This window comes from Gastrolobium bilobum, unplaced genomic scaffold, assembly GCF_033153095.1.
Source record: "Gastrolobium bilobum isolate Gb01-03AN ecotype WA unplaced genomic scaffold, APGP_CSIRO_Gbil_v1 utg2195, whole genome shotgun sequence".
Classification (NCBI taxonomy): domain Eukaryota; kingdom Viridiplantae; phylum Streptophyta; class Magnoliopsida; order Fabales; family Fabaceae; genus Gastrolobium; species Gastrolobium bilobum.
The window spans coordinates 890427-917390 of NW_026895782.1; the positions used below are offsets into that span (position 1 = coordinate 890427).

Sequence of the window (26964 nt, forward strand, 5' to 3'; positions counted from 1 at the left end):
ATAAAAAAAAAAAAACAAAGTTATGTGCAAGACATGTTATTATTGGTTTTACATCAGAGGGAAAGTTTGAATTGACGGTCAGTGGTTGCATGGGTCTGGAACCCTGGCAATGGCATTATTGATCTAGCTGGAATTGGACCTAAGTTGTACAGTTGTGCCCCCAGTTGATATGCGTAGCGTATGCCCCACTGTCCGTGACTTGAAGCCAACTAACTATGTTGGGGGGTGTACTGGATCAATAATAAAACTGTCAGCAATGTCTATTGTCTAGCCTAGCCTAGGCTTGTTATAAGTACTGTTGATGTCTACACATCATTGTCAAAGCAATTGCCCTCATTTATAGTCTGACACCCTATAAGTATGGTTGGCAAGTTTACTTTCTGTCTTGCCCAAATCACCAATTAGTGTCGTTATTGAAATTCGACCAACATGTTTCACAAAATCTTGCTCTATTGTGTATTAAAGTAATTTGGCTTTTATTTTGTTTTTTCCCCCTCTACGTAGATATAACATATCTTATCCAATTTATGCTTGTGTAAATTTGATGCATCCATTAATTATATCTATAGTTGAATTTCATTCGTAATAAATTTTCTTGTAAAGAAACAAATAAAACACACAAAGAAACAAATTTTCTTGTATCCATAAATTATTTTTTATCACCCAAAAACTACGTCGTTTTGTTTATTTGTTTTCTTATATCAATTAATTCATTTTTAAATGATTATGATTTTTTTTTTCTCTCTTCTTTTATCACCATTAATTAATATTTTAATCGATTCATTATTTTACTACTAGTAAGATTCGGATGCTTTTTGTTATTTATTTTATTGTAATGGCCTCTATTTTTTTTCTCTCAAGTATTTATTGTAGCCACTCCCCTGTAGATAAATATTATATTCGGTCTCTAGTTTTCCCTTCCTCTCGAGTGGTCGGAACTCGGAACATAAAGCAAAGACGCAATGACATTGGATAAATATGGTGCTATTAGAATCAGAACCACACAAATCTTTTGGCTTAATGACGCTACTCGTTACAATATAAAAATGCTCGTATAGAGGATTCTGTAATTTCTCGAGTGCTGTTATGTTATATATATACTTCCCGTTGAGTTGACTTTTGCCCTTTTGGTATTGGCCATTACCAATGAAAAAATCTCACATCTAATGAGTTATATGAAGGCACTGATTTTCTTAGAGCCCTTCCACTGACGACAAAGTGGGATTGGCACAAATCTTCAGTGAACACCGTTCTCCCACCAAGGCATGAATGAGAAAGATTCTTGTGCATCTTTAGTGTCATAACACAACTTTTTAGTGCAAAAGAGCACCTTCCTTTTTGGTACCTTGACTTGACCATAAAGAGTACTTTTTATATCAACATTATGGTCCTTGTTGGAATCCTAGCAGGGATAGCCACTAAATTTATATAGCTCATACTCGGATAAAAAAAACAAAATTTGATCATATATGATTAACTATCTTGATATTATTAATATATGATTAACTCAACTAGGGCACTTATGAGTGATGGGGTGGGTCATACAGCACTTGATCCAACAAATTCATGTATAGAGCTATATCTAAAGGTGGTGCTGATTTGTTTACGCAGCTAGCTAGGGCTATTATAGAAACTCGAATAGAGTCGTCTATTGTCGTTACCCTATTATGTTTTCCCTGAACAAGTCCTTTATATTAGCACTAGCCAATCAACTTTATAAAATTTTGTCTTTAAATCTTTTTTGCATCATTGTTGGTGATTAATAAAATAGAGCAAACTCCGTTGTCTAGATGGATGTCTTTTTAACTTATTGTTACACTATCTTCCAATGGTATATGATGCATGGATATTTTAAAATTGACGACTTGCATTCGTATTTTTAACGTATCCTTAATTCCATTCTTGTCATTTAAAAATTTAAAAATACAAATTCAAGTCCCGTTCTGAGTAATTCCTTCTCTCAAAGCACAATTACACTCTTGCAATCTTGTTTTCTTCAAAATTAATAGCGAACTTTCATTTTAATAAATATTTATTTATATAGTATATATTGATGTACTCGTACCTTAGCTTTTTAAAAAATTAGGTATTGTGTCATACACCGATTAAACACGTATCTTTTACCTGTGGAACATAGCCATTAATTCCTTAACTTTGTACATTCTTTCTCTGGGAAGGGAAGGAGAGAATTACAACCAAAACGGCAAATATTTTAAGCACGAATGCATGCTCCAATTGATAAGCAAATCTCTTCTCCAAAAAGGTGCATGAATGCATCTCAACTATTGAAAGACTTTATCTGCTTTTATTTTTCCCTTTTATAAGATAAGATCAAATTATTTCCTTTTATAAGAAAAGGTCAAATTACAGAAGGCATCTCTATGATGAGAAAAAAAAGGGATTATTATATCTTTATTTTGGGAATATAGCTAGATAATACAATACTTTTGTTTCTCTATTATATTATCATTGTAAATTACTAGTTGCCCCTCGTTAGGAGGAGGGTCAAACCAACAACAACCACTCCCGTTGTGGAAAATGATAATGATAATCACGTGTCTGAATTTTTTTATAAAATAATAGAGTAAGTTTCTATGTCCTCAACTAAAAGCGTAGTTTAGTTTAGCAAGTAATAAATGTGGTGTTGAATAATATAGCTAGTATGAAAGCCAGCTCTGAATATTAGAAATGGCTAAAAAAAAAAAATAGTTATTTGCTTGCTACCTTGGAGTTGGACCTCTAAACCCCGTCTACCTAACTCTCAAGGAAATTATTTACTCATGGATCTTATCCTCAAAAGAACAATCTAAAAGGAATTTCCTACAGCTACAAATTTTGGGTTTGAATACCTTTAGACACCACAATGATTGATTATTACTACCAAATTTCCTTTTTTTTTTAAATATCATTAGTCAACATTTATCACATGTATTATAACAACCACAATTTTTTTTAAGGAAAATATCATTAGTCAACATTTATTATGTTAGTACAATATTAATTTTTGTTTATATCTATTAAACGTTAGTTGGATTTCCTTTTCGTGTATGTTGTTGATATTTTTCTAACATTTTGTTGATATTTTTCTAACATTATAACTGAAGACTCCAGCAATTAGGATTGGTTTAGTGATAAGAGACCGAGAGATTTGGATAGGTTATATTAAGTTGTGTGTTCAATTTCTATTAAACAAAAAATAACTTAAGACTTAACTTGTTTCTAGTTAAGCTCTTGACAGAGGATTATTGTATGCTATGTAATAAGTAGACCTCTTCGATTTCTTTTAATTTTTCTCTAGCTGGCATAATGGTGAAAAGTTCAAACAATAAATCACTTAGAACAAAAAAAATCATTGTTTAATTTTAATTACTTTTGATGTAAGTAAAACTGTTTTATACAACATTCACATATGAACACATCACTGAAAAAATGTAACATTTTAAAAAAATGTTACAAATGACTTTTTTTTTATACAATAGTGACACTGTGGTTTAAACTTATGAAATCATGTAAACTACTCAAATCTCTCACCAGTAGACCAATCCTAATGATTTATAAATAACTTATTTTGATTGAAACGAGTCATTAATTGATATGTGCATAGATTGGCTACACATTACCTAAATATATTATTAAAAAAATTGATGTTTCAAATGGCTATGATCAATTAGTCATAGTCAGTTTTATTTAATGATGTATTCCAACTTCCCACAATAGTTCCCTAATTTTCATGAAAATTATCCCTAGCAAGTTGAGTTTTGAACGCGCCATTACAGTACCTAATGAGAGCAACAAAAATTTGGTATAAATGAGAACATAAAAATTTGGTATAAATATCTTAGAAGATTTTTCACATGAGAGATTATCTGAGAGTGTTACATATGAAGGTAGAAAAAAGAGAAGGAAAACAATATCAAGTCAGCATTGAAAAGGACATCATGGAAGCTTAATTGTGAAAAACATTATAGTTAATATAAAGAATCACCTAATAAATCCAACCAACAATTTTGGACCACGCTTTCATAGAAAAATCTGGAACCTTAACGGCTCTTGTTCTTTTTCACACTCATTCACGCTGACACTAATATATTCAAATAAACATAATAGTAACCCCATCATTTTTTTTTCCAACATATTCTAAGAATCTTCTTTTCTCTCTCTTTATGTCTCTTTAGTTTAAGCCACAAACTTTCATCAAGTCTCTTACATGTGCGAGTTGTTTGTGACTTTTACTTTGTGATTTCAATGGCTGCAACTGCAACTGCTAGTTGCTGAGAAGGTACTACTTGCAAAACCTCACCATGTGTGTGCAGGACGGTGAGCAAGTTGCTCAAGATATGGAGAATCTTGATAACAGAAGGATGTCATGGCCTCTGCATTGTGATCTCTTGCATGCCAACCGCGAAAAAGCCTCTTCTTTTAGAACCCCCACTGATCAGATGACTTCTGAAAATTGCGTCCCTGTAATTTATGGATTCCCTTATCATCTTCTTTCTTTTTTTCTTTCATGGGTTGCCATTTTATTTTATTTTTTCTTTTTGGTTCTTGTATTTTTTTTGTTTCCTAGATACTGTTACCTAACTTTTGTGCATACTCTTTCAATCAGACTTTGGAGACTTCAAATAGACTTAATTGGTAATTTGTTTTAGATGGTTCAAAGGTTTTTATTATTATTATTATTTGTATCCTTGCTCATCCTTTTCTTGGATGCTTCTCGTGTTTCTTAGGTAGAAGATAACCTGCAAAATAAATATAACTTCTAAGGGTTATGTGATCTTGAAATTTTCTCAGATGTGATTATTAAAGGCTAGCTATGTTAGAAGTAATTGTGTTAGAAATTGGAGACTGGAAACTAAGTTTGTTATCTAACTGCGTTCCTTCATTTTGCATTCTTTTTCTAAACGATTCTTATTTGTGAGCACATTTTGTTGGTTCATAATTATAACTTTCTTTTGATGATAGTTACGGATTGCTGAAATTGACGACAGATAAAATTTCAGAATTATGTTGTGTTTGTGTATTTTATGAAAGTACTTTTCTATTTCTTACTTTCCATGGCTCATTTGATGTTGTTTTAGCATCTTCTACTCATCTTCTTTTGTGCTGGGTTTGGAGCGAGTTCTTTGTGGTTAAAAGACAAGCTCCAAACCAACAAGCTACTCGTGAAACCAGCAGCATCTTCTATTTCCTAACTTTTTTGGCTGCATAAGGCTCCTATTATGTTAGCTCATTTGCTTTTTTCTGCTGTGGTACATTTTAGATGGAAAGCATATGTGAGGATACAGAGTTTGCAGACAAAAAACAGAACCTGATGAACTTTGTCCCTTCTCTTCGGTCTGGAGAGTGGTCTCATATTGGAGAACGCCCTTACATGGAGGATACCCACATTTGCATTGGAGACTTGGCGAAGAAATTTGGTTATGATGTTCACAGTGAGGAAGCTGTTTCGCTTTATGGTGTAAGTCATCTAACTGATTATGCTAATTGTCTGTTGTCATAATTTCAATTTAATTCTTCCATTGCTATTTTTGTGATAATAATGGGAAGAAAATTCAAAACATTCTTAATCCACAAACGAATAGGAACCAGCTAGAAAGTGTTTCTTGCATCAGTTGATGAATAACTTAAAAGACAGGTAGGTACCTTCTCTGAAAGGGGGGTCAATCATCTTGTGTTCATATCACACAATGGGATATGGTCTCATAGTTGGATATGTTTTTGCTTCAGTTGAAATGGTCTCTTTACACAATGAGAACTCATGCCTCAAAAGTTTCCTCTCCCATAAATTAGCAAGCAAATGAACATATAATTAGATATGTATAGAACTATACAAAGACCAGATAACATTATACGATGTTATGAGTCAAAGTTAGGAAATATTAGATAACATGTTCCATTAACCTATTCTGCTTATGTTTACTTATTAAATAAATTAAAATTTAAACAAGTTCACAAGATTGAGTGATTAGAATATTTCCTAGTTTGAATTTTTTAAAAGGTGAGATCTTGGCCTCTCTTCTTCATTGTCATCCCCCTCCCATTTCAGCGTTGTAATTGATGAATTGTGGGTAAAACAAATTATATTAGCTAGGAAAATTCACTCAGCACAAAAGGAGGATAAAAATCTTTTTGTAGGTATGCTTCCTTTTAATCAGGATTTGACATGTAAAGGACAAATGGTTTGCTGTGTAGGTATTTGATGGACATGGAGGGAAGAGTGCTGCGCAATTTGTTCGTGATCATCTGCCGAGGGTGATTGTTGAAGATGCTGACTTTCCTTTGGAACTTGAGAAGGTGGTCACAAAATCATTTTTGAAGACAGATGCAGAGTTTGAAAAAACATGCTCTATTGAGTCTTCCCAGTCTTCTGGTACAACTGCACTGACTGCAATTATATTTGGAAGGTGAACACCCATCTCCACTCTTCTCTGGAGTCAGATGTAGTGTCCTAGTATCACATTCTTGTTCCCTTCTCTCCACTAATGTTTTGAGTTGCATAAATCTTGAATCATAGCACCTTGTTTAATTGTTTTGAATAGAGTTTTAATGCAGCTATTTTAGTATGGGATGTGTTTGAAATAAATGTCATCGTCTTGTATACAGGTCTTTACTTGTAGCCAATGCTGGAGACTGCAGGGCAGTGTTGTCCCGTTGTGGAGTGGCTATAGAAATGTCCAAAGATCATAGGCCCTTGTGTATTAAAGAAAGGATGCGGATTGAGTCCCTTGGTGGATTCATTGATGATGGTTACCTGAATGGCCAGTTAGGAGTTACACGTGCTCTTGGTGACTGGCATCTTGAAGGAATGAAGGGAATGAGTGGAAGAGTTGGACCACTGAGTGCTGAGCCTGAACTTAAATTGATCACATTAACCAAAGAAGATGAGTTCTTGATAATTGGCAGTGATGGAATCTGGGATGTTTTTCGTAGCCAAAATGCTGTAGATTATGCTCGGAGGAGGCTTCAAGAGCATAATGATGTGAAACAGTGTTGCAAGGAACTAATAGGGGAAGCAATGAAGAGAGGAGCAACTGACAACTTGACAGTGGTGATGGTATGTTTTCACTCAGATCCACCACCACCTGTGGTTGTTGAAAGGCCTAGAGTCAGGAGAAGCATATCTGCTGAGGGACTTCAGAGTCTTAAATACCTGCTTCAAGGATAGAACATTCTTGTCTGCAACTGCAACACTAGCTGTGACTATGTACATAAATTCATCTATCACACAGAAAATGCCTTCCTGCTTCCTCTGGTTGCTGATCCCTGAGAGAGCAATAAGCATACTTAGGTGCCAAATTCTAATAAAATGCATATCATCGTATAATTGAGAGTGCAACTGATTAGAGGATATGAATGATGTATACCTGGGGCATTGTGATTTATGCACACAATATTGTGGCATTTTACTCTTTATTTTTCATTGATTTTAATTTTGTTTAACGGTCAAGCTCCTCATAGCAGATGGACTTAACACACGCATTTTTCTTGTTAGCTACAGAAGCTCCAAGATGCCTCCAAAATGTGTGAACTTTTTTGCCTTTAATGATTTTATTAGAACAAACTCATGGTGTGGAGCTGAAAGTTTTTGGACCCCATTGGAGATTGGAGATTATTATTCGTTCCGATTCTGATGATTGAGGTCAAAAGCATTTTAAAAAAACTATTCAAATTGCTTTATTCTACTAGAGTAAATTTTCCCAGGGCCTACATTATTTTGTGTGTGGTGGCTCGTGGACCAATCACTAAGCGCACTTAGTAAAAACGCTCTTGATCACAACACTAAAAAGTCCTAACACCTTCATGAAAGGAATATAGAAAGTGATCACCGACAATCAATGACGCCAAGCTGTAGTGACGTAGGTGGATTATTCTCCAATGAGGGGTGCAAAAACAGTGTGCATCATGAATAGTAAAATCCCAAAAAGGTGTTGAATTATTTCCACGGAAGTGAATCATGCTCAAACATTTGTTTTCACCCTCAGCGAATAAAAATGAGAACGCGATATAAAGATGAATGAGGGCCTTTCAGCGAATTCCCCATCAGTAAAGGACACAGCGGTCACGGGCACGGAACACGGAACGGGACACGACACGCCGACACGTTAATTCTAAAAAATGTCATATTTGAACACGTTTTGATATTAAATAAATTTTTAATATATATAATATAATTTATATTTAATACATATAAAAGTCCATAATAAGTCGTATAACCAGTCAAATATTTAAATTTCGTAACATAAATATAAATATAAATAATTTTTTGTACTTTGTTAATTTTTCATATCAAATTTTATAACAAAAAAAAATTAATTTATAAATTATTTCTTTTATATTTAGTTAACAAAATAAAATTAAAATTAATAAAAAAAAAAACGTATCCGAGCATATCCTAACGTTTACTGCGTGTCCTAAAAAGTTGATCGCGTGTCCAAAAAACATGTCGGAACGTGTCGGAGAATTGACCGCGTATCCCCAAATGTTGACCGCGTGTCCGAGCATGTCCGTGACAACACGTGTCCGACACGCAATTTTTTTTTCAAACCACGTGTCCGTGCTTCGGTGCGTATACCATCACAAAACCAAGGGCCCAGCCTAAATTATCTATCATATTTTTTCAGCGTTGCCTGGTTTTTGTGGCTTGACTCACGGAATTACTGTTGCACTAACTTCAGTGAAAATAGAAGTTTCTTGAACCTATGTAGTATGCAGGCATTGAAAATAAAATCATTCGTACAATTTTCATTGTTTTGGGGAGGGGTGGGAATAATATTAGTACTACTACAATTAGTGATACCTTCAACACAGAATTACAGATACAAAAGATGCCCCCGCTGGATTGGTGATACCTTCAATGGCATAGGTGTTTGCACCAGTACATTAAACAGTTGTGCCAAAGCCAACTCGCAAAGCAACCCAAACCCGTCGACTCAGATGGAAGGTGTCTGAGTTCTCTTAACCAGTGGTCTCGAGTTCGAGCTCTGGATATGGAAAAAACGGATTGGATAATGCTACCCCCGCAAGAGACCGACAATGCACGGTTGGGATTAGAGTCTCACCCCCAAAGGGGGTGGGGATACCCTTGAGCACACTCAAAAAAAAAAAAGCCAACTCGCAAAGCAAAACACTTACAATTTTGCTTGCATCACATATCATTTGTTTATGAATCGAACAGCCCAAAGGCCCAAACTTCTGAAGAAAAATAAAAAATGAAGACCAAATTGGATAGAAGCTTCTATAAAGAATCACATCATTTGTTGATGAAGATCTGCTGCCTGCTGTGCCAGCTCGACCATCATAGCCTCATCAAAGAACTTACTTATGCTGACATCCTCACTCATTCCCTGCAAGATTATATACAGGAGTAACATGCGTTAAATGCAGTGCTGTTTGCAGAGGACAGTTAGCATAGATGCTTTTTTTTCCAGATATTTTAAAAATATCCTGACATTCCTCTAACTTCCCTCTAATAACATTGCATGACTCGTGTGTTCTACTTAAAGATATTCTTCTTTTTATTTTCCCTTCTTTACACAAAAGGTTAAAGCAAATCATCAAAGCTACGAGGGCTTGAACATAAATGTGAATGATGATTATCATAAGACCTCGAGGAAAAAATTTAAATAAAAAATAAAATTTTATAATAGTTAGTGACTGCCTAGAGAACAAGGAGGAAAAAGCCATACCTTCCTACGCCTTGTTTTTACCATAAACTCACGGGCAAGGTGCTGGATTGGTGCTGGTTCAAGTGGGCGCAAAACAATGCTTTTGTCCAGAGGATCTCCGGGAACAATAGCCCAATGATCAAAAGCTGAAAGGCAAAATGCTTGACCTTGCGTATGGTATCTCAAGTCCGTCTCAAAACCAAAAGATTCTATCACTGGCAAAAATGCCTGAGACAAGTGACGAACAAAGTCAGCAAACCAAGTTTCTCAAGCACACATAAAGAAACTCAACCCTATAATCAAAACATCTTCAAAACTTGTAAAGAACCAATTCAACCCAAAAGCTTAAGCTGATGAGTGAGGGCCTTTTTAATGGTTTATACTATTCTCTAACACGCCCCCTCACACAAGAGCTCACTGGGCTTGAAGGGTGGACAATGCACAGGCCCACCTACCTGTGCTAAGAAACTCCACAAGACTTGATTAATTATTAATTAAATGGAGGCGGTGAGGATCGAACCTGTTACACCAAGGCTCTAATACCATGTACAAAACCCTTTCAACCCAACAGCTTAAGCTTATGAGTGAGGGCTTCTTTAATGGTTTATATTATTCTCTAACAAAATCATAGTCGTCTAAAGAAGCAACATCCATTAAAAGTTTGTAGGCAAAAGCTAGCCACCAACCTTAACAATGTAAGACGGCGTGCCTGGTTGAGGAACATCAGCAGTAACATGTCCACGCCTACGGGATAACACAGTGTAGATCGCAGATACACAATCTATTGGTGTTTGAATCTGATGCAAAGGCCAACAGAATAACATTACCATCAAAGCAAGTATCAGTGAAATATTAAAATTATTGATCTCAAAACACTGACTAAAATTAGTACAAATACAATTGTTTTATGCCCAGCCATATTTGATTAGGCCATCATTTAAATTCAAACTACGAACATGTTCGGCTTATTAGCTTTAATACAAATCCTTCTCACATAATATAATAATCAATTATTCAAAATGTAAGAAATCACAGAATGATTACAATCAAATTTGATATGCAGCCATCATTAAAGTATAAAATAGCAAGCATGTACCTCTACGTAATATACTGGTTCCATAAGCCTAGGGGTAGCCATAAGGAAAGCTGAATAGGCCACTCGTCGTGCTGTTGGAATGATCTGGCCAGATCCCCGATGAAGTGGTTCAGGAGCAATCCTTGCGTCAACAATCTTGAACTTAACATTTCTGATGGGCTCATCACAGAGAGGTCCTTCTCGTGCACCCCACTGAAATCTATAAAATGACATAAAACCTCATAATCAATGTACAATCAATTAATCAATGAATAGCTAAATAGTTCAATGTATAGTATGTTTACCCCTGAACAATGGAATCCTTCACAGCACTCAGCAGATTCTTGTCAACTTCCGTCGGAAGGGTGTCATCTAACAGAATATTGGGGCCCTGCATTATCATTGCATATGTTAAACAAAAGTTCAGGAAGACAAACAGACAAATAGACAGATAGAGAGAATTTACCTGCTTATCAGGGCCAAATGCCCATATTGACCGTGCAGCAAGAAGATCCCAGTCATACTTGGTCTGGAAAAATTCCCCAAGCTTCTTTCTATTCCAATCCGTGCTAACAACACCATTCTCTATGTCCTCTGCAAGGCCTCTTTCTAGTGGCTCAGCAATCTAAAGAATGATCAAGGTTACTATGAGTAAAGTGAAAATTAAATCAGCTTCAGAAGAAAAAGAAGTCTTTGTGAACTAAACCATATACTATTCTTGATGAAGCCAACACAACAACAAAGGGAGGTAGATGCCTACCATAGTTATTTTATTCTTCTTGTTTGGTGTTTCAGCAAAACATTTCATTGATGAAGATTCAACAACAGTTTCACAAAATGAGACAACAGGATCTGCTACCTACAAAAGCAAAGCAAAGGATAATCTTCACAAAAGGAACAGCTCTAATTCAATGTCTAACCCAAAAGAAATAAAAATCAATTACAGAAGAATTGAGTAGGGAAAATAATAGAAGACCTTGACTTCTACTTCAGAATAGAGCTCTCTCAGGTCTTTCATAATTGAATCCAAGTACAGCTCACCAGTCCCTAATATAGTGTGTTCCCCAGACTCCTCAACTTTCGTAACTGCTAGAGGATAACTCTTGCTGATTTTCCTTAGGCCCTCCACCATTTTTGGCAACTCACTTGGATTTAATGGCTCAGTAGCTGTTTTTACCACTGACAGAGTATTGAACAGAAGAGGCCGGAATATATATACATCCTCATCATAATCCACATTACAAAGAGTGGCAGTTTTCATGATTGAAGCATCCACACCTTCAATTAGAACCCAAGAACCAGGAGGAGCCTCAGCTATTGGCATCCTATCACGAGCTTGATACACCCACAACTTTGTTACTTCTTTTACAGTCATGTCTTCCTCATCATCCGGTGAGTATCCTTCTCCTAGAACACGCACAGTCTGTCCTGTCTGTATCTTGCCACTATAAACTCTACCAAAAGCATCAAACACGCTGCAATCAGATTTTGGATACAATTTGGTCACATTAACCATTAGGGGGCCAGAAGAATCACACTGTACCATGGCTTTGTAAATGGACGAGTCTTTAGGCCCAGTATATATATGATCAACTTTCTTAATTGCAGCATCTTTGGGTGAAGGTATATGCTGAACAAGCATATCAGTGAAACCTGAAGCTGGACCAAAAACTGAGCTACAAGCCAGCCTTAGCAACGGTCTAACGTTCAATCTATATGCTGCATTACTAAGAGTGACTCCAAGTTCTGCAAGAGTCGTCTCAACACTCTTTTTATGTTCCCCAATCACTTGGCTATATATCTTGTAAAGTGGCTCCAGCACAAACTCAACAAAAGATCGTTCCCCTCCACTGGCAGGGGGTTTCTTTTTGAAAGTTCTGGTATCTGGATGAAAATAGAAGTCACCCCAAAGACGAGAAGCAAATTTATTAGCTTCCAAAGGAATACCATGTAGCTTCCCATATAGTTTAGCAAACGATTGCAACGTAAAGGACCATCCAGCAGTCGCACTTGCAAAACAAACATTTCCAGCAACCGGATCTATAACTTGGACATCGCCAGCAATAGAGGAGGCAGCAGATATATGGTTATTAATGACTTCCAAAGTATGCCTTAGTTTATGATAAGCATCCTTTGGGGGCAGTTTAAGTTCAGTTATGAGCCTGTCAACCTAAAAACAGAACACATAACAACTAAGAATAAAACCGTGAGAGATCTAAGATTAAAACTTAAAAGCCCCCATTAAAGTTAATGAAGAATGTGTTCACCTTATTGATCACAAGGACAATAGGCAGTCGCTCCTGGATAGCATGGCGTATTGCCCTCTCAGTGTTAACCTACAAATCACAAGAAACTAAAAACTAGGTAACTAGTATTATACCCGGGAGGAGATAGAAATAATCTAACAGATAGGATAGGTCAACTGTATCATGATTTATAAGATTGTCAACTGAAAAAGCAATTAATTAAGTAAAGTTGAAATTAAACCTAAATAAGAGTTCTATTAGTTTTCAACTGGAACTGACCAATACCCAAAAGTCTAAACATGAATAAGGATCATGAGCAACATTTAAGAATCTGAAAAGAGTTACCACTCACCATTACTCCCTCAGCAGCATCCACAATCAAGACAGCACCATCTGCAAGCCTCAAAGCAGCAGTCATTTCATCAGAGAAGTTAACATGACCAGGTGTGTCCATAATATTACACAAATACGACTTAGAATTGCTATCCTCAAGCACAAGGGACATAGGAACAGCCTTAATCGATATCCTCCTCTCTTGCTCATCAATCCTAGTATCAGTATACCTCATGTGTTTCTCGCTCTGGGTATCAAAAGTGGACATGTGGTGGGTCTGCTCAACCAGCATATCCATGAACACCGTCTTCCCATGCTGCAAGTTCCCAACCAGCGCAACGTTCCGCACCAGGCTAGGGTTCGACATTAGCCCAAGCAGGAACTGCGATGACACGTAGGTCGAAGAGTCCTTCACGCCAACCTCGAACTTTATGTTCCTCACCGGCTTTATGATCGGTTGTTCCAGTGGTTGTTCGTCTTCGTCCATCACTAGGGTTTCCACGTCTTCGCCGTAAACCTCTTCCGCGGTTGGGTAGTACTTCTTGTCCTCCGCCAAAACCACCTGGTTGTCCAACATTTCCACGTCGTTCGAGGTGGTTGTCATCCATCCGTTGCTCGGACCCTCGCCGTCCGATGCGGCGGCTTCCTCGGGTTCCTCGGCGTCGTCTTCTTCTTCTCTGTCAGAGTCTTGGTCGGACTCAATTTCCGGCCCGATGTAGTTTCCGAACTCATCGTACAAGCTATCGTCCATGTTCGAATCTAACAATGGATAGAATTAGAGTCTGTGAAGTGTGAAAAACACTAGAGAAGTAGCGGGAGCTGGATTCACCGTCGTCTGAACCAGTGGGGTTTTTCGGGTTTTAGGGTAAGGAACGAAACGAAACGAAACGAGACGAAGGAAGACGATATTTCCAGTGGACTGGGCCCGGCCCAATAAAAACAAAATACAGTAAAGTCCGTGATAGGCATTATTTGAATATTTGCTGTCGGGTATGCACTTTCAACTATAAGTCTATAACTATACATTTCATGTTTAGCATTAGCACACTTACCTTACAATAAAAGGTAAAGTGTGTGTCATTTTAAAGGATGTAAAGTTGTGTCATTTTAAGAGAGAAAAAGAAATAGATAAAGGAAGAGAGAGAGTTGACAAAAAAATAAAAAGTGTGGGTCCCACTTCTTGTGAAAGTGAAAGGATATAAGTTGTGTCATTTAAAATAAAAAACATTTTTCCCTACAATAAATCCTAATCCATTCTGATAAACTAAATACTTTTGCAATTCTTAACTCACATACGGATATTACGAATTAAATTTTATTAAACAAAAACTAATAAGGTAATTTTTCTTTTAAAAAGCGACTCCATGAAATTGTTTGGCATGATAAAGTTATATAATTTTTTGGATTAAAAATGGACGAAGTCCTAAATTTTTAAAAAATAATTGCTAGTGATTGGGCCTAAAGTTCTAACAATGATGTGTAGCTCCACATTTGGTTAGCAAAATTTTCACATTAACAAATTGAGCCAACGCGGATCAGAGGTTTTGCTCATTATATTTGAAACTTGGTCAGCCTTCAATCCTGAGGTTTAGGATATTGTTCAAGGAATGCAATTAGCTTGAAACCTTGGTTATAGATTTGATGACTTTGAAAATGATTCAACGGCCATTGTTATAGGTCTTGAATTATTGGGGTGGTGAGTTTACGGAGTCACCGTGTATATTTTGCAGATGACGAAAAGAGAGAAAATGTACTGTAGGCATAATCATAACCGAAAAAAGTATGTATCATTTTGAAGGAGGATGTAAATTTATGTCATTTTAAGTGATAGAAAAAGATAGATAAAAGAGAAGAGAGTGGACAAAAAATATAAAAGTGTGGGTCTCACCCCTTTGTAAGAGTGAAATGACACAAGTTGTGTTACTTAAAAAGAAAAATATTTTTCCAATAATAACTTTATATGTTGGTAGAGTAAAGTCCATAAATATTTACCAAAAAAAAAAGAGTAAAGTCCATAAATGCAATGGATGCAAGATGTTCCTTTAATGGATAAAATTGGTGTGCTATGATGCACGAACATTGACACGGGACACGACACGACACACTGACACTTTAATTTTAAAAAATGACATATTTCGACACGTTGGGACACTTTTTGATATTAAATAATATTTTTAATATATATAATATAATTTATATTTAATAAATATAACAGTCCATAATAAGTCTCATATAACCAATCAAATATTCAAATTTCATAACATAAATATAAACAAAAATAATTTTTCTTACCTTATTAATTTTTCAAGTCAAATTTCATAACAAAAAAAAATTGATTTATAAATATATTTTTTATTTTTAGTTAATAAAATAAAATTAAGACTAAAAAAAACGTATCCGAATGTTGACCACGTGTCGAAAAAAGTTGACCGCGTGTTTCTAGATATTGACTTCGTGTCAGACGCGTGTCAGATCATCTTCGTGTCGGACACGTGTACGACACGCGAATTTTGAAAATTTTAGCGTGTCCGTACTTGCTTGTTGGTGTGTATAGATAAAATATATTTCTTAATAATAAAAAAGAGCTATAATCAATCACTAGGGTTAGCCTAACGTTGAAGGGTGAGTAGTAGGTGTTGCATCATGATTCCCAATATATTTAAAATAAAATAAAAAACTATTATCATGCTCAGTATATCTTTATTGTTATACGTGAGGTAACGTGTTTCAGATCGATGTGCAAAAGGTGAATTATTTCAGGTATAAAAGTTTAGAAGTATCACTCTAAGAAAGAAGGAGAATAACCCCTTAATTGAATCTTTGGAGGCCAACCAATAACTAAAACTATGAGGCTGGTCGCAAAGACGTGATTGCACAAAATTATAATTAAATTCGGAGATCAGAATTATAAATTCATTCCATAATTTCCTATCTAGGCTGATCTGCAAGTCGAACATGTATTTTCCGACATCTAAGCCAGAGTGCAGGTACTCTAATAATATATGGATTTAACGTAACAACCATAAATAGAAAACATACATCTCATTTTATTTATTATTCTAATAATAGGCACGCCATAGCATAAAGGGCACACGGTGACATTACATGGTAATTAAATACAGGGAGTAGGGTTTCAGTGGCTCAAAACCACCAAAAGCTATTCAAGGATTAATAAACCATACATCATATATATACAGCAGCATAATATTACAATTATTCATTAGCTCCTAGCTCCATATTGCATAGCATCATCAGTGGTGGTGGTGTGGAGGGTGCCCGTGTGGTCCAGGAGGGCCAGGAGGAGGAGGTGCTTGGGGACCAGGTGGAGGTGCTCGCGGACCAGGTGGTGGAGGAGATGGTTGTGCATGAGGCGGAGCAGGTCCAGGATGCGGTGGCCCCGGGGGGTGGTGAGGACCCGGCGGTGGAGGATTGTGCATGTTGCTTGTAGCTTTCTCTTAATTTGTTCCTGAACTGAGGAAGCACACTAATGAAGACTGAATTTAAAACACTTCGTTCTGAAAGGGACAAAAGAAGTACGCAGAACACTTTGAGAATCTATCAGTCAATGTCCAAGTTCTCTTTTTTGGTAGTTGGGTTAACTAACATTCTTGACGCCTGTAGAATTAATGTTAGATGAGACCGAAAATCTTGTAATTTATTTTACCGGAACAGATCTTCTAACGTGAAAAAGTTACTACTGATTATGTTATTTGATCATACTTATTTATTTAAAAATTATATATTTTTCTCTTTCTTATCTCATATTGTGATCTAGCCATAATCAGGGAAACTTGATGACTTTTCTCAGCTGAGAAAAAGAGTATAGTGGGATTAGGATATAGGGGTGTGTTTGGTACAAGGATATTAAAAAGACTACTGGTAAACTTTCTTTGGTAAATGTCAATTATCATATTTAGTAGAAGTAACAAAAAACCAGTTCCCGTATATCCAAGATTTATATGTAATTTGATTTACAAAGAAAAGTCACCATTCATATTACCAAAAAAATAATATGGTAATTCAGAATTTCAAGAAAATGGAAAGCACAACAACAATTTTTTAGACCAAAATATCCCAACACACATCAAAACCTAGACCCAATCTATCAATTACAAAAGTAAAAATAGTTTGGGATTATTTTTGTAAAATAACATCATATTCTAAGTCATATTTTGTTCTAAACCAAACATAGAATCAGTAATCTTTATCCAATATTCCCTGTAATATTTTGACGAACCAAACACATTTTTCGTAACATTCCAAGTAAACTCAATTTCTAGTGTATTTTCAGTAATCGTGATTTTCGAATATCAAAAAATTTCTCTTATACTAAACATACCTAGGTGTTCAATCTAAAGAGATAAATGGAAGGAAATTACGATACAATTGTTATAATATTAGTATATTAGTTGCCTGGCCTGGCTTGCACCGCTGGAAAACCATGATGTCAAGAAAGTGCACTCTTTAATCTTGGGCCGGACAATCACATTGCTAGTGCGAAAGCTTAAACAAGGCCTATCAAAGACCCACTGAGCTACAAATCTTTTTTTTCCCTGTAAACTACATGTATCCTCAGGAATACCCATATTACAGTGAGGTTAATTCTTTCAAAAAAAAAAAAATTTACATTCACATATACTTGAATTTAAGAGCTTATTTAAGTGAAATCAAACATATGCCACTTGAATGAATTTATTTTGGGACAAGTCTTATTTCTTTGATTCTTCTACACGTCACCTTACTTTTTCTTATTATACATTTTAGTTAAATTAATTTCTTTTATTTTATCATCAAACGAACTTAATAGAATAATATACGTGTCACATTTTTAAGAGACTATTAAAGTTAAAAAAAATTGTGATTGGTCTCACTTCAATAACCAGCAAATAATACTTTTAAATAATGTTATGAAACTCAACTATAATCGGTCAGGTCGACTCATAATCCGATAAATCGATCTGACCAAATTAAGTATTGGACCAGCATGTACCAAACCTAGCAAAAATTGACTCGAACCGATCGGACTTCATTAAAATCGATAACCCGGTTGGGTTATCAAAATCGACGGATCATGCATTTAAAATAAAAACAAAAATCAAAGTTATCTTATCTTGTCTCAAAAAAGTGTGAAACTCCTTTCAATTTTTTTTGTATAAGATATTTACTGCTAAGAAAAACATTTCATATAATCTCTGCGTACTAACCACTATATATGCTAAACATAGTTCCTATACAGACTTAAGTGCTTGCGTTTCTCATCAAACAGAAACTACAAGGTCTAATTAAACTAAAGCATGATTCACATTGCAAGGATACCCTCGATTAACATTACATATAAAGTATTCATCTAGTATCTATCTTTGAACATATTCGTCCCCATATTCTTCTTTTGTAATTTTTTAATAAATAAAAAATGAATAATCCATGAGTTGACTCATTTGACCCGCGAGTTGACTCAATTTTTTTTAGCTGACTTTGAGTTGTAAACCTAATTTTGTCAACCTAACGCAATTTATTTTAGGGTTCATTTTTTTACGGTTAATATAGATAACTTATCTACATTGAGCTCAAAACGATGTCGTTTTGAGGCAAAAATCAACGTGTTTTTGTAATTATAATTTGTTTTAGGGTTATGATAGTCTTTTTATTATAATTTTTCAACCCAAAATGACGTTATTTTGGAAACTAATATAGATAATTTATCTACATTCAATATAGAAACATTAAAGCTTTTATTTTATACAGATTATGAGTATGTTGCACCGACACTGACACGGGACACGAAATACGCCGACACGTTAATTCTAAAAAATGTCGTATTCTGATATGTTGGGACACGTTTTGATATTAAATAATATTTTTAATATATATAATATAATTTATATTTAATACATATAACAGCCAATAAGAAGTCGTATAACCAATCAAATATTTAAATTTTATAACATAAATATAAACAAAAATAATTTTCCGTACGTTGTTAATTTTTATGTCAAATTTTATAATAAAAAAAGTTGATTTATAAGTTACTTTTTCATTTTAGTTAATAAAATAAAATTTAGCTCTAAAAAAATATATCGGATGCATGTCGGAGCATTGACCGCATGTCAAAAAAAATTAATTGTATATTAAAAAAATATGTCGGATCATTAATCGCATGTCTTAAAATATTAATCGCATATAATACGTGTATCGAAAAGTGTTACTGTCTACAGTTATTTTAAAAACCTGCGTGTATGTGCCTCGCAGATTATGAGCCTATATGATGGATTGGCTCATTTTTGCCCCGTACACCATTCAGCTTGCTCCTTCAGGGCGATATTGAGCCGCGCAACATCGGAACCTGAAAGTCAAGAAAGAACCGTGAAAAAAGCAAAAAGATTAATATTAAAAAAAAAATCAGAGATCATTTAGGCTACGTTTCTGCGATAAAAGAAAATGTGACGTTGTAGTTGTAGCCAATGAAAGAAAATGACAAAAAATGTTTTTTTTTTTTTGTAAATAACAAAAAATGTTTTTTTTTTTTTGTAAATAACAAAAAATGTTTTGTCCACGGTAAAAAGAATAAACAGACAAATTCTTAATCGACGAAGTCAAATCGGGTACGTATTACAACAATGTCTTATTCTTATTTCACGCAAAGTATTTGGCTTGTGCTGTGATTTTTTTTAAATAATTTAAGGGGATGTTTGGTTGAAGTTATATCTTTTTTATCCCATGCATTTGGTTTTGGGATTTTTAGACATCTATGTTTGGTGAAGGTTTTTCACAAATTTTTTCATCTAACTTATTTCTCTAGCATTTGAAGAGTGTGTATAAAATGAGAAATATTTCACTATTTAAAATGAGTGATTTTTGTAATTGCAGGGATAAATGGCAAAGGGGACATTATGATGGAGACCAAAATACCCCAACTAAACAACATATATTGACATTCAAAAATTATAAACGGATTAATTTGGTAATTTTAATCTATTTCTCTATCTATATTTTATCTCAAACCAAACATAGACTTTATAAATTTTATCTAATTTGTCTGGTAAATTTTTTTCTAATCAAACAATTTTTTTTACATTTTCCTACCAAACTCACTTTCCAACAATTTTCCTATTAACTATATTTTTCTAGTATTCAAAAAATTTCTCCTCAACCAAACTCCCTCTAAAATTTTTATAGCCGCTACCATTTTGTGTTTTGACCACTGTGGGAATTTTTAGTATGCTCTAGTATTGTTATCTTAATAACGCCCACCACACCAAAAACCTTACATAAAAGCGGGAAAAAGGGAAACTAGCAGAGTGGAATTTTAATTGGTATGAGGCTATGAGCTGTAATGCATTCGGCTTTATGATTCTCCAAACTGTCTTCTGCTAATATCACCTGGCATTCTCCTAATCAAGGTAAATATATTCAAACTTAAAACACCTCATTTTACTTAAAAAAGAACACCTTATTCTATGTAAAAAAAAATCTCATTTTTCTACCAAATATATTTTTGGAGTGAGGTGAAAGATTTTATGACTAGATCCCAACTTAAAATTAAGGCAACTCAAAGAATTAAAATTTATAGAAATACATAAAAAAACTAACTCACGACTGTATAAAAAAAACTCATTCATTTCTCAATTATTATAACTCATTAGGTGGTTTCCATTTTAGTCCGGATTAAAGATGTTACTAACATTCTCCTACAGTCCCACCCAAAAAAAGCTTCTAATCTTATTTTTTTTATCCTTTTAAACCAATGTTCTATTGTTATTATACATGCATATTAAAATTAAAAATAATGATTTATTTGGATCAGGAATTCAAATTCTTTCTCAAACAAATTCTTAAATTTTCTCCTGTGTCAAAACTCAATACATATGCTGTTCCAATGAAAAATAATCTTGGAGACTGTATTCTAAAAACACCAGAGGTTGAATGAGATTATTTTCACGTTTTACCAAACAAAAACAAAAAAATCTCTCTTGTATTCTTAAATTATATTATTAAAAAATATAGATGAGAAAAGAAAACACTTGAAATTGAAGAAACGCTCAAAGTGGGTCAGCTTTCCATTGTCATGAAGCAATAAGCAAGCGTCCACATCTTTTACATCTAGCTGATATCTGAGACTCTGCACCTTCTATTCTCTTCTCTTTTCTCTTCTCCGATACAGACATGGGTTCGGCCTCTAGTAGACATGGGTCTCGCCCTTCTAGTCCCAGGGTCAACCGCTTCAGACTATCCTCTCTTCTCTGTGGCACCTCCACCTCCCGTTCTACTTATCAGGTACCCATCTACCTCTTTTCCCACAATTCATTATTATACCCGATTTCCTTAATACCCATTTCGTTTTTTCCATTCACGGACTCTTTCTCAATTCAAAAATTCGATTTTTCGCATCTGGGGTTGATCCATCCGATCCCCTTTTTAATCTTATGGATCAAAAGAAAGCATATGTAGGATGTTGTTGCTTTTGAATCTGGTAAATTTTTTATTTTTATTTTTGGGGGGTGTGTAAGAACAAAATTAATATGAAAATTTAATTTTTTAAATGGCCAAATAATTGAGCTTGACTTTTGGATAACGCGAATTTGTGGAAGTCTAGCCTTTTTGATAAGCTAAATGATTTTTTTTTTTTTTTTTTTTGAATTCATTGTTTGAGATATCTTCCATATATGAACTTGTTCATTGTTTGTGCGCTGTTGTGATTATCATGGTTGTTGGAGATTTTAGAATCTGATAAGTTGCCAATTGATTGATACGGTTTGACGCATATGAGCTTAATCAATGGAATTATCTGTTGATGCCTATGTTATCATTCTTTGTCAGAAATCTGGGATTTAGCATATTGTTATTGCATTCCCTACCTAATTGATTCAATGAACGGTGCAAATCTCTAAAATCTTGAAAAATTAAAATTTCAGACTTTGCAATTTTTTGAATTTAACTCTTTCTCCATTCATTGGCAAGTAGTGGCGCTCATTTACTTTCCGTTGATTTGATGAACTGTCTTAGTTTTAGAGGCATGTTCGTCTCTATTAATTTATGCATCTCAGCATATATATAGGGTTGCATTTCAAAAATCATATTTTTCTTAGCTTGTTGACAACTCACTATCGTCATGAGGAAAAACAGAATTTAGAGTATGATTTGAACTTGATGTACAAGCCATGTTGACTGATCTCACACATGCAACAATTTGGGGATGACTTTTAGATAGATACTGAGAGATTGGCTGACACTGGAAGTGTTCTTATATTGTGTTTTTAGATGGAAGAACATCCATCTGATCTTCAGGTAAATTCGGCAAGAGATTTTGATGATGGAATTCGGAAAGTCACTGAGGAGTCATCTTTAGCAAGTAGAGAAGATAGAATTAGCTGCAGTCCTCATGCTGAAACTGTAACTTTACCTGATATGAGAACTGAGTTCTACGGGAATACCAATGTTGAAGGTTCTTCCAGAAATGTTGCAACAAGTAGTCAGAGGAAGTGCTTGTCTGAATGTAAGGAGCTAGTCCCTCATCAGGTAAGTGCCGGTCATAGTCGTCATGAATCATATAGTCATAGTAGCAACACAGCTAGTACTTCATTTGTAGAACAGCGGTCTTCAGATCCAGTCTCTGTTAATGTTTCTGCTAACAAGGATGCAGTCAATAATGTTGATGATCCAGTGGTTAGTGGTGTCTCTCAAATCTCTTGCGAGACAATGCATCCAAGGAGTCCAATCCCTCAAGAGCATGGAAATTCCAGTTCTGGTGAAATTTCTGTTGAGAATCATACTGGTGCATTCATATCTATCCAGAGTTCTTCTTCGAATCCTGTTGCTCAAGTTCCCAATTTAACACCAACTTCTCGATTGCCAGAAAACGAACCTCGTCGCGAGACAATACCTTCAGGGTTAGGTATTCTTGTGTCCAATCGGGAAAGAGGTCAAAATGACAGCGTGCTTCAAGTTGATGTGGTCACAATATCTTCCAACATTTTGTCTGCCAGCAATGCTGATTCCAATGATCATGATGCCAGAAGGAATGGTAGGAGATTATTTTGGGATGCTTTTTCACGACGTAGTTCTAGAAGGCTAGGTGATTCTCCAACCATTGTCTTCTCCACTGGAGGTGCTGATGACCCAGGATCTCAAGATCGATGGCTTGTTGATTTTGGTGGTGATTTCTCAAATGATGGGGTTGGAAGTGCTTCTGGGTATATGGGCAGCAGATTTCACAGATTGCATGAACGAATGCAACACTCAAGATCTGAGGTGATTCTGAATATTTGGAGTAAAGAATGCCTTGAATTGCTTATTTCATCTGCTTGCATTTGTTATTTGGGTCTGTGGCCCCTTTATGTAACTTAAGCTGTTTACATTACTTTTTATAGATCTGGGAAAGGCTTCGTGGTAGCTTTGATGAGATTGGTAGGTGGAATTCTTCCTGTCCATTAGGACTCCATGCAGATGGTATGTGCTCATGCGAGTCTTTCCCCATGGCTGAGGAATCTAGCACTCAAGCAAGTATTTCAAGAATAGTCATGCTGGCTGAGGCTCTGTTTGAGGTTTAATCTTCTCTCAAATGTCATAATATTTGTTTATTCCTAGATTTTAATTCAATTTAGCTTTCCACATTTGTCCCTCGTTTTCATTGTATAATTAAACTCCATGCATCGTAATTTTATTGCTTTATATTTTGCATCTAGTTTAAACCTGGTTCTTGCTGAGTGTCAATTGATTAGGTATAACTATGATACCATTGACAGGGTAGTGTGCTTACTGAATAAGAGAATTTTGAGTGCGGATGTTTTGATGCATTTGTTTTTCATCTTTTTGGCCTCTTTTCTACATAGTCATGTTTCCTACTAATTGAGATTATCTGATTTTGGATTTCATATTTAGGCTATTTCCAATATAATCTTGAACTTCTTTTATCTTTCAATTTCTCTGTAGGGAAAAAAATAAATTCTTTTTCCTTATGTAGGTCTGCAAATGTTTTGTAGTGCTAGATGATGTCATCTAGTTATTGTTTATTAAATGTGCATCCTTTCAATCTAGCTTTTTGAACTGGAGACTTTCCAAGATGGGTATGCGTTTCTTCCTATTCTGTAAATTATGAATGGATATAAAGAAATCTCCAATAGAATAAATGATCAAATTATTCAGAATGTTATTCTGTTCTATATTCTAAAATATGCTTGAATTCTTGCCCGTCATGAGCACCCGGGCTTGATTGGGTATGTCATAATCCCTCCTTTTTGTTGGCCTGCAGTATATCTCGTGTAATCATTTCTTTACATTTAGTTAGATGTCAAATCTAGCTGTCATGCTTTGATATTTTAAAAAAATAAAATAAATAAGCATTACCTTGAATGGAAGCCTTCTTCCTGTAATTGAAGGCACAGCTCAGATCATAAAATGGCGGTAGCCATGTGTTTTTATGTTTGGTACAGTTGCTTTGTGCGTAAAGAACTCCAGTTTTTCACGATGGATCATAACTTATTTGAATCTATTCTTTTCTGGTTAAAAGAAATGTTCCAAAATGGTTCTATACTTTGCTATTGGAATACAAGAGTCTGATTTGTGGAACAAAACCAATTTACTTGGCGTCATACTTTTCCTGTGCAGGTCTTAGATGAAATCCATCGTCAACCTGGATCACTTTCCCTATCCATGGTCTCTTTCCCGGCACCTGAATCAATTGTTGACTCTTTGCCTCTAAAGTCTCACAAAAAGGTTGATGTAGCTGATGGAGGCAATGATGCTGATGAACAGTAAGCCTCTTAATTCTAATTATCTTATGCAAATACGTGTGCATAAATAATGAGATTAAATGTGTCACTGTGGTTATGGTTAATTAGTTTTTGGCTTGCTATGCTTGAAGTTATGATGATAGTTTTTTATGGCCTTAAATGCTTGCATGAAAGTTTTTAATTTTTGATTTTTTTTTTTTTTTTTGTTTATTCACAAGCTCAAAGTTCTTCTCTCTTCTAAATATTTAAAAAATAATAATTAATAATCAATTTGGTAGATGTTACATATGCCTGGCGGAGTATGAAGAAGGGGACCAAATACGAGTTCTTCCTTGCAACCATGAGTATCACATGTCTTGTGTCGATAAGTGGCTTAAAGAAATACATGGGTACTCTCATTCTCACCAAAACTCGTCATTCTTTTTTGTATTTACCAGTTCCCGTTATATAAATAACCATTTTTTCTGTTTTCCCTCTTTTACAGTGTATGTCCTCTGTGTCGTGGCAATGTTTGTGGAGGGTTCACGGAGTCTTCCGCCGACTCAGAAGTGCAGTCTCATTGATCTTGTATATATGAAGTGCAGTTTGTAAATATTAAATACACATAAAAATGGTTCAAATCATTGTCACCCGAAAACTTCAGGAAAGGATTATTTTGATGTCATTTTAAATATTTAAAGGATTAATTTTATATCACAAACATTTGAAAGACCAAATTTACACAAAGTGGATATTTGAATTACCAAATCTTATAATTTAGTCTAAAAGTAATCTGACCCTTGCCAATGGTATGGGATAAAACAGCTACTTAATACTATATTTTTGTGATGCTTCCCGTATTCCCTTTTCCAAGTACATGTCCATGGCAAGCTGATTAATACTATATTTGGATATTTTTCATTAATGAAATAGAATAAAACAAGAGAAGATGGACTGAAAAGGCAATGGAAAGAATGGAGAAAAGTTACCTAAATCCTTATTTAAAATATTAGTAAAGAAATAGGATAAAAGTGTCTTTTTTCTTTTAGAGGTTTTCTTCATTCCATCCCAATTTTGGGTCTGAGGGAAAATGAAGGAATTTCCTGAATTCTGATCACCCCATTCTTTTTTTTGGATGGTCGAAACTTGTTTCCATTCCAGTTATTTTCTTTCTGTTCTGTACAGTACTCTAAATCCAAGCGCAATGCAAGTATATTTGAAAGTCTACACTGGTTTTATCCACTGGAATATCAAATCGTGATCTTCCAATTAGTGTTTTGTCTATCCCTGTCATTAGTAACTTCTTTTTCCAATCCTATATTTCCGGCTATAGTATGTGTTGAAAATCTAGGAAACATCAAATTATATAATAATTTGTTTTGAATAGGCACCATTGAAAAAGAAAAAGAAAAAGGAAAAGGAATTAAACAGATAAATGCAAATTATGCATTTAGAATCGCAGGGTGAAATGGTGAATTGGTCACATCATTTAACAATGATTCATGTGGGGATCGAAATTTGAGAGTTATGAAAATATACAAACGACACTCCTCTTAAACAGAACGTTAGAACTAGATATGCTTATTAAAACTTAAAATAGAAAAATTGATGACTTGCACGAAAGATTGGAGGAGGATTATATTTGATAAACTAAATTATTTATAAATTTTTACAATTAAATTTTAACTGTTGATTTTCGTTAATTTAACAATTATAATTTATTAGATCACATTTATTAATTAATTATTAATTCTCAATAAATTATAACTGTTAGATTGATGAAAATTAACGGATTTGACGGATTTGATTGTAAGAGTTTGTTAACAATTTAATTAGTAAATATAACCCTTCCAGAAAGATTGATATCATTGAAAATAAAAATGTCGATTATTCAAACAGCAATTACCAAGGTCCTTTTTCTAATCTTAACAATATAT

The 26964-nt window shown here is 34.7% G+C and overlaps 3 protein-coding genes across 5 annotated transcripts; 2 read left to right on the forward strand and 1 right to left on the reverse strand.

The window, feature by feature from the left end:
* Positions 1-4140: 4140 nt before the first annotated feature.
* LOC133295870 (probable protein phosphatase 2C 54) lies at positions 4141-7535 on the forward strand. The gene is made up of 4 exons (XM_061494739.1): positions 4141-4463; positions 5261-5458; positions 6193-6404; positions 6604-7535. Exons 1-4 carry the CDS (start codon positions 4302-4304, stop codon positions 7163-7165), a joined length of 1134 nt encoding a protein of 377 aa, XP_061350723.1. The 5' UTR covers positions 4141-4301; the 3' UTR covers positions 7166-7535.
* A 1201-nt stretch (positions 7536-8736) lies between these two features.
* On the reverse strand, positions 8737-14154 carry LOC133295861 (110 kDa U5 small nuclear ribonucleoprotein component CLO). Its single transcript, XM_061494726.1, has 10 exons — positions 13339-14154; positions 13008-13076; positions 11717-12910; positions 11501-11599; positions 11207-11365; positions 11046-11131; positions 10762-10960; positions 10352-10462; positions 9687-9893; positions 8737-9344 (listed from the first exon to the last, which is right to left on the reverse strand). Exons 1-10 carry the CDS (start codon positions 14068-14070, stop codon positions 9246-9248), a joined length of 2955 nt encoding a protein of 984 aa, XP_061350710.1. The 5' UTR covers positions 14071-14154; the 3' UTR covers positions 8737-9245.
* A 7235-nt stretch (positions 14155-21389) lies between these two features.
* Positions 21390-25757, forward strand: LOC133295920 (uncharacterized). 3 transcript variants are annotated; one of them, XM_061494845.1, is made up of 7 exons: positions 21390-21593; positions 22578-23091; positions 23173-23567; positions 23687-23860; positions 24924-25069; positions 25327-25437; positions 25533-25757. In XM_061494845.1, exons 1-7 carry the CDS (start codon positions 21483-21485, stop codon positions 25609-25611), a joined length of 1530 nt encoding a protein of 509 aa, XP_061350829.1. In that variant the 5' UTR covers positions 21390-21482; the 3' UTR covers positions 25612-25757. The 3 variants fall into 3 exon arrangements, with proteins under 3 accessions (XP_061350829.1, XP_061350830.1, XP_061350828.1); XM_061494846.1 differs by having other exon boundaries at positions 22578-23064; XM_061494844.1 differs by having other exon boundaries at positions 22578-23567.
* The last annotated feature ends 1207 nt before the right edge of the window (positions 25758-26964 follow it).

What these genes read in the sequence shown, in the direction of transcription:
- LOC133295920 (XM_061494844.1), top strand. Translation starts at nt 21,483, where the DNA reads ATGGGTTCGGCCTCTAGTAGACATGGGTCTCGCCCTTCTAGTCCCAGG. An exon ending in TGCAACACTCAAGATCTGAG is followed by an intron (nt 23,568 to 23,686) that starts GTGATTCTGAAT and finishes TACTTTTTATAG; the next exon opens with ATCTGGGAAAGGCTTCGTGG. An exon ending in TGGCTGAGGCTCTGTTTGAG is followed by an intron (nt 23,861 to 24,923) that starts GTTTAATCTTCT and finishes TTTCCTGTGCAG; the next exon opens with GTCTTAGATGAAATCCATCG.
- LOC133295870 (XM_061494739.1), top strand. Translation starts at nt 4,302, where the DNA reads ATGTGTGTGCAGGACGGTGAGCAAGTTGCTCAAGATATGGAGAATCTT. An exon ending in CTTCTGAAAATTGCGTCCCT is followed by an intron (nt 4,464 to 5,260) that starts GTAATTTATGGA and finishes GGTACATTTTAG; the next exon opens with ATGGAAAGCATATGTGAGGA. An exon ending in AAGCTGTTTCGCTTTATGGT is followed by an intron (nt 5,459 to 6,192) that starts GTAAGTCATCTA and finishes TTTGCTGTGTAG; the next exon opens with GTATTTGATGGACATGGAGG.
- LOC133295861 (XM_061494726.1), bottom strand. Translation starts at nt 14,070, where the DNA reads ATGGACGATAGCTTGTACGATGAGTTCGGAAACTACATCGGGCCGGAA. An exon ending in ATGCTGCTGAGGGAGTAATG is followed by an intron (nt 13,077 to 13,338) that starts GTGAGTGGTAAC and finishes TGTGATTTGTAG; the next exon opens with GTTAACACTGAGAGGGCAAT. An exon ending in CATTTGGCCCTGATAAGCAG is followed by an intron (nt 11,132 to 11,206) that starts GTAAATTCTCTC and finishes ATGATAATGCAG; the next exon opens with GGCCCCAATATTCTGTTAGA.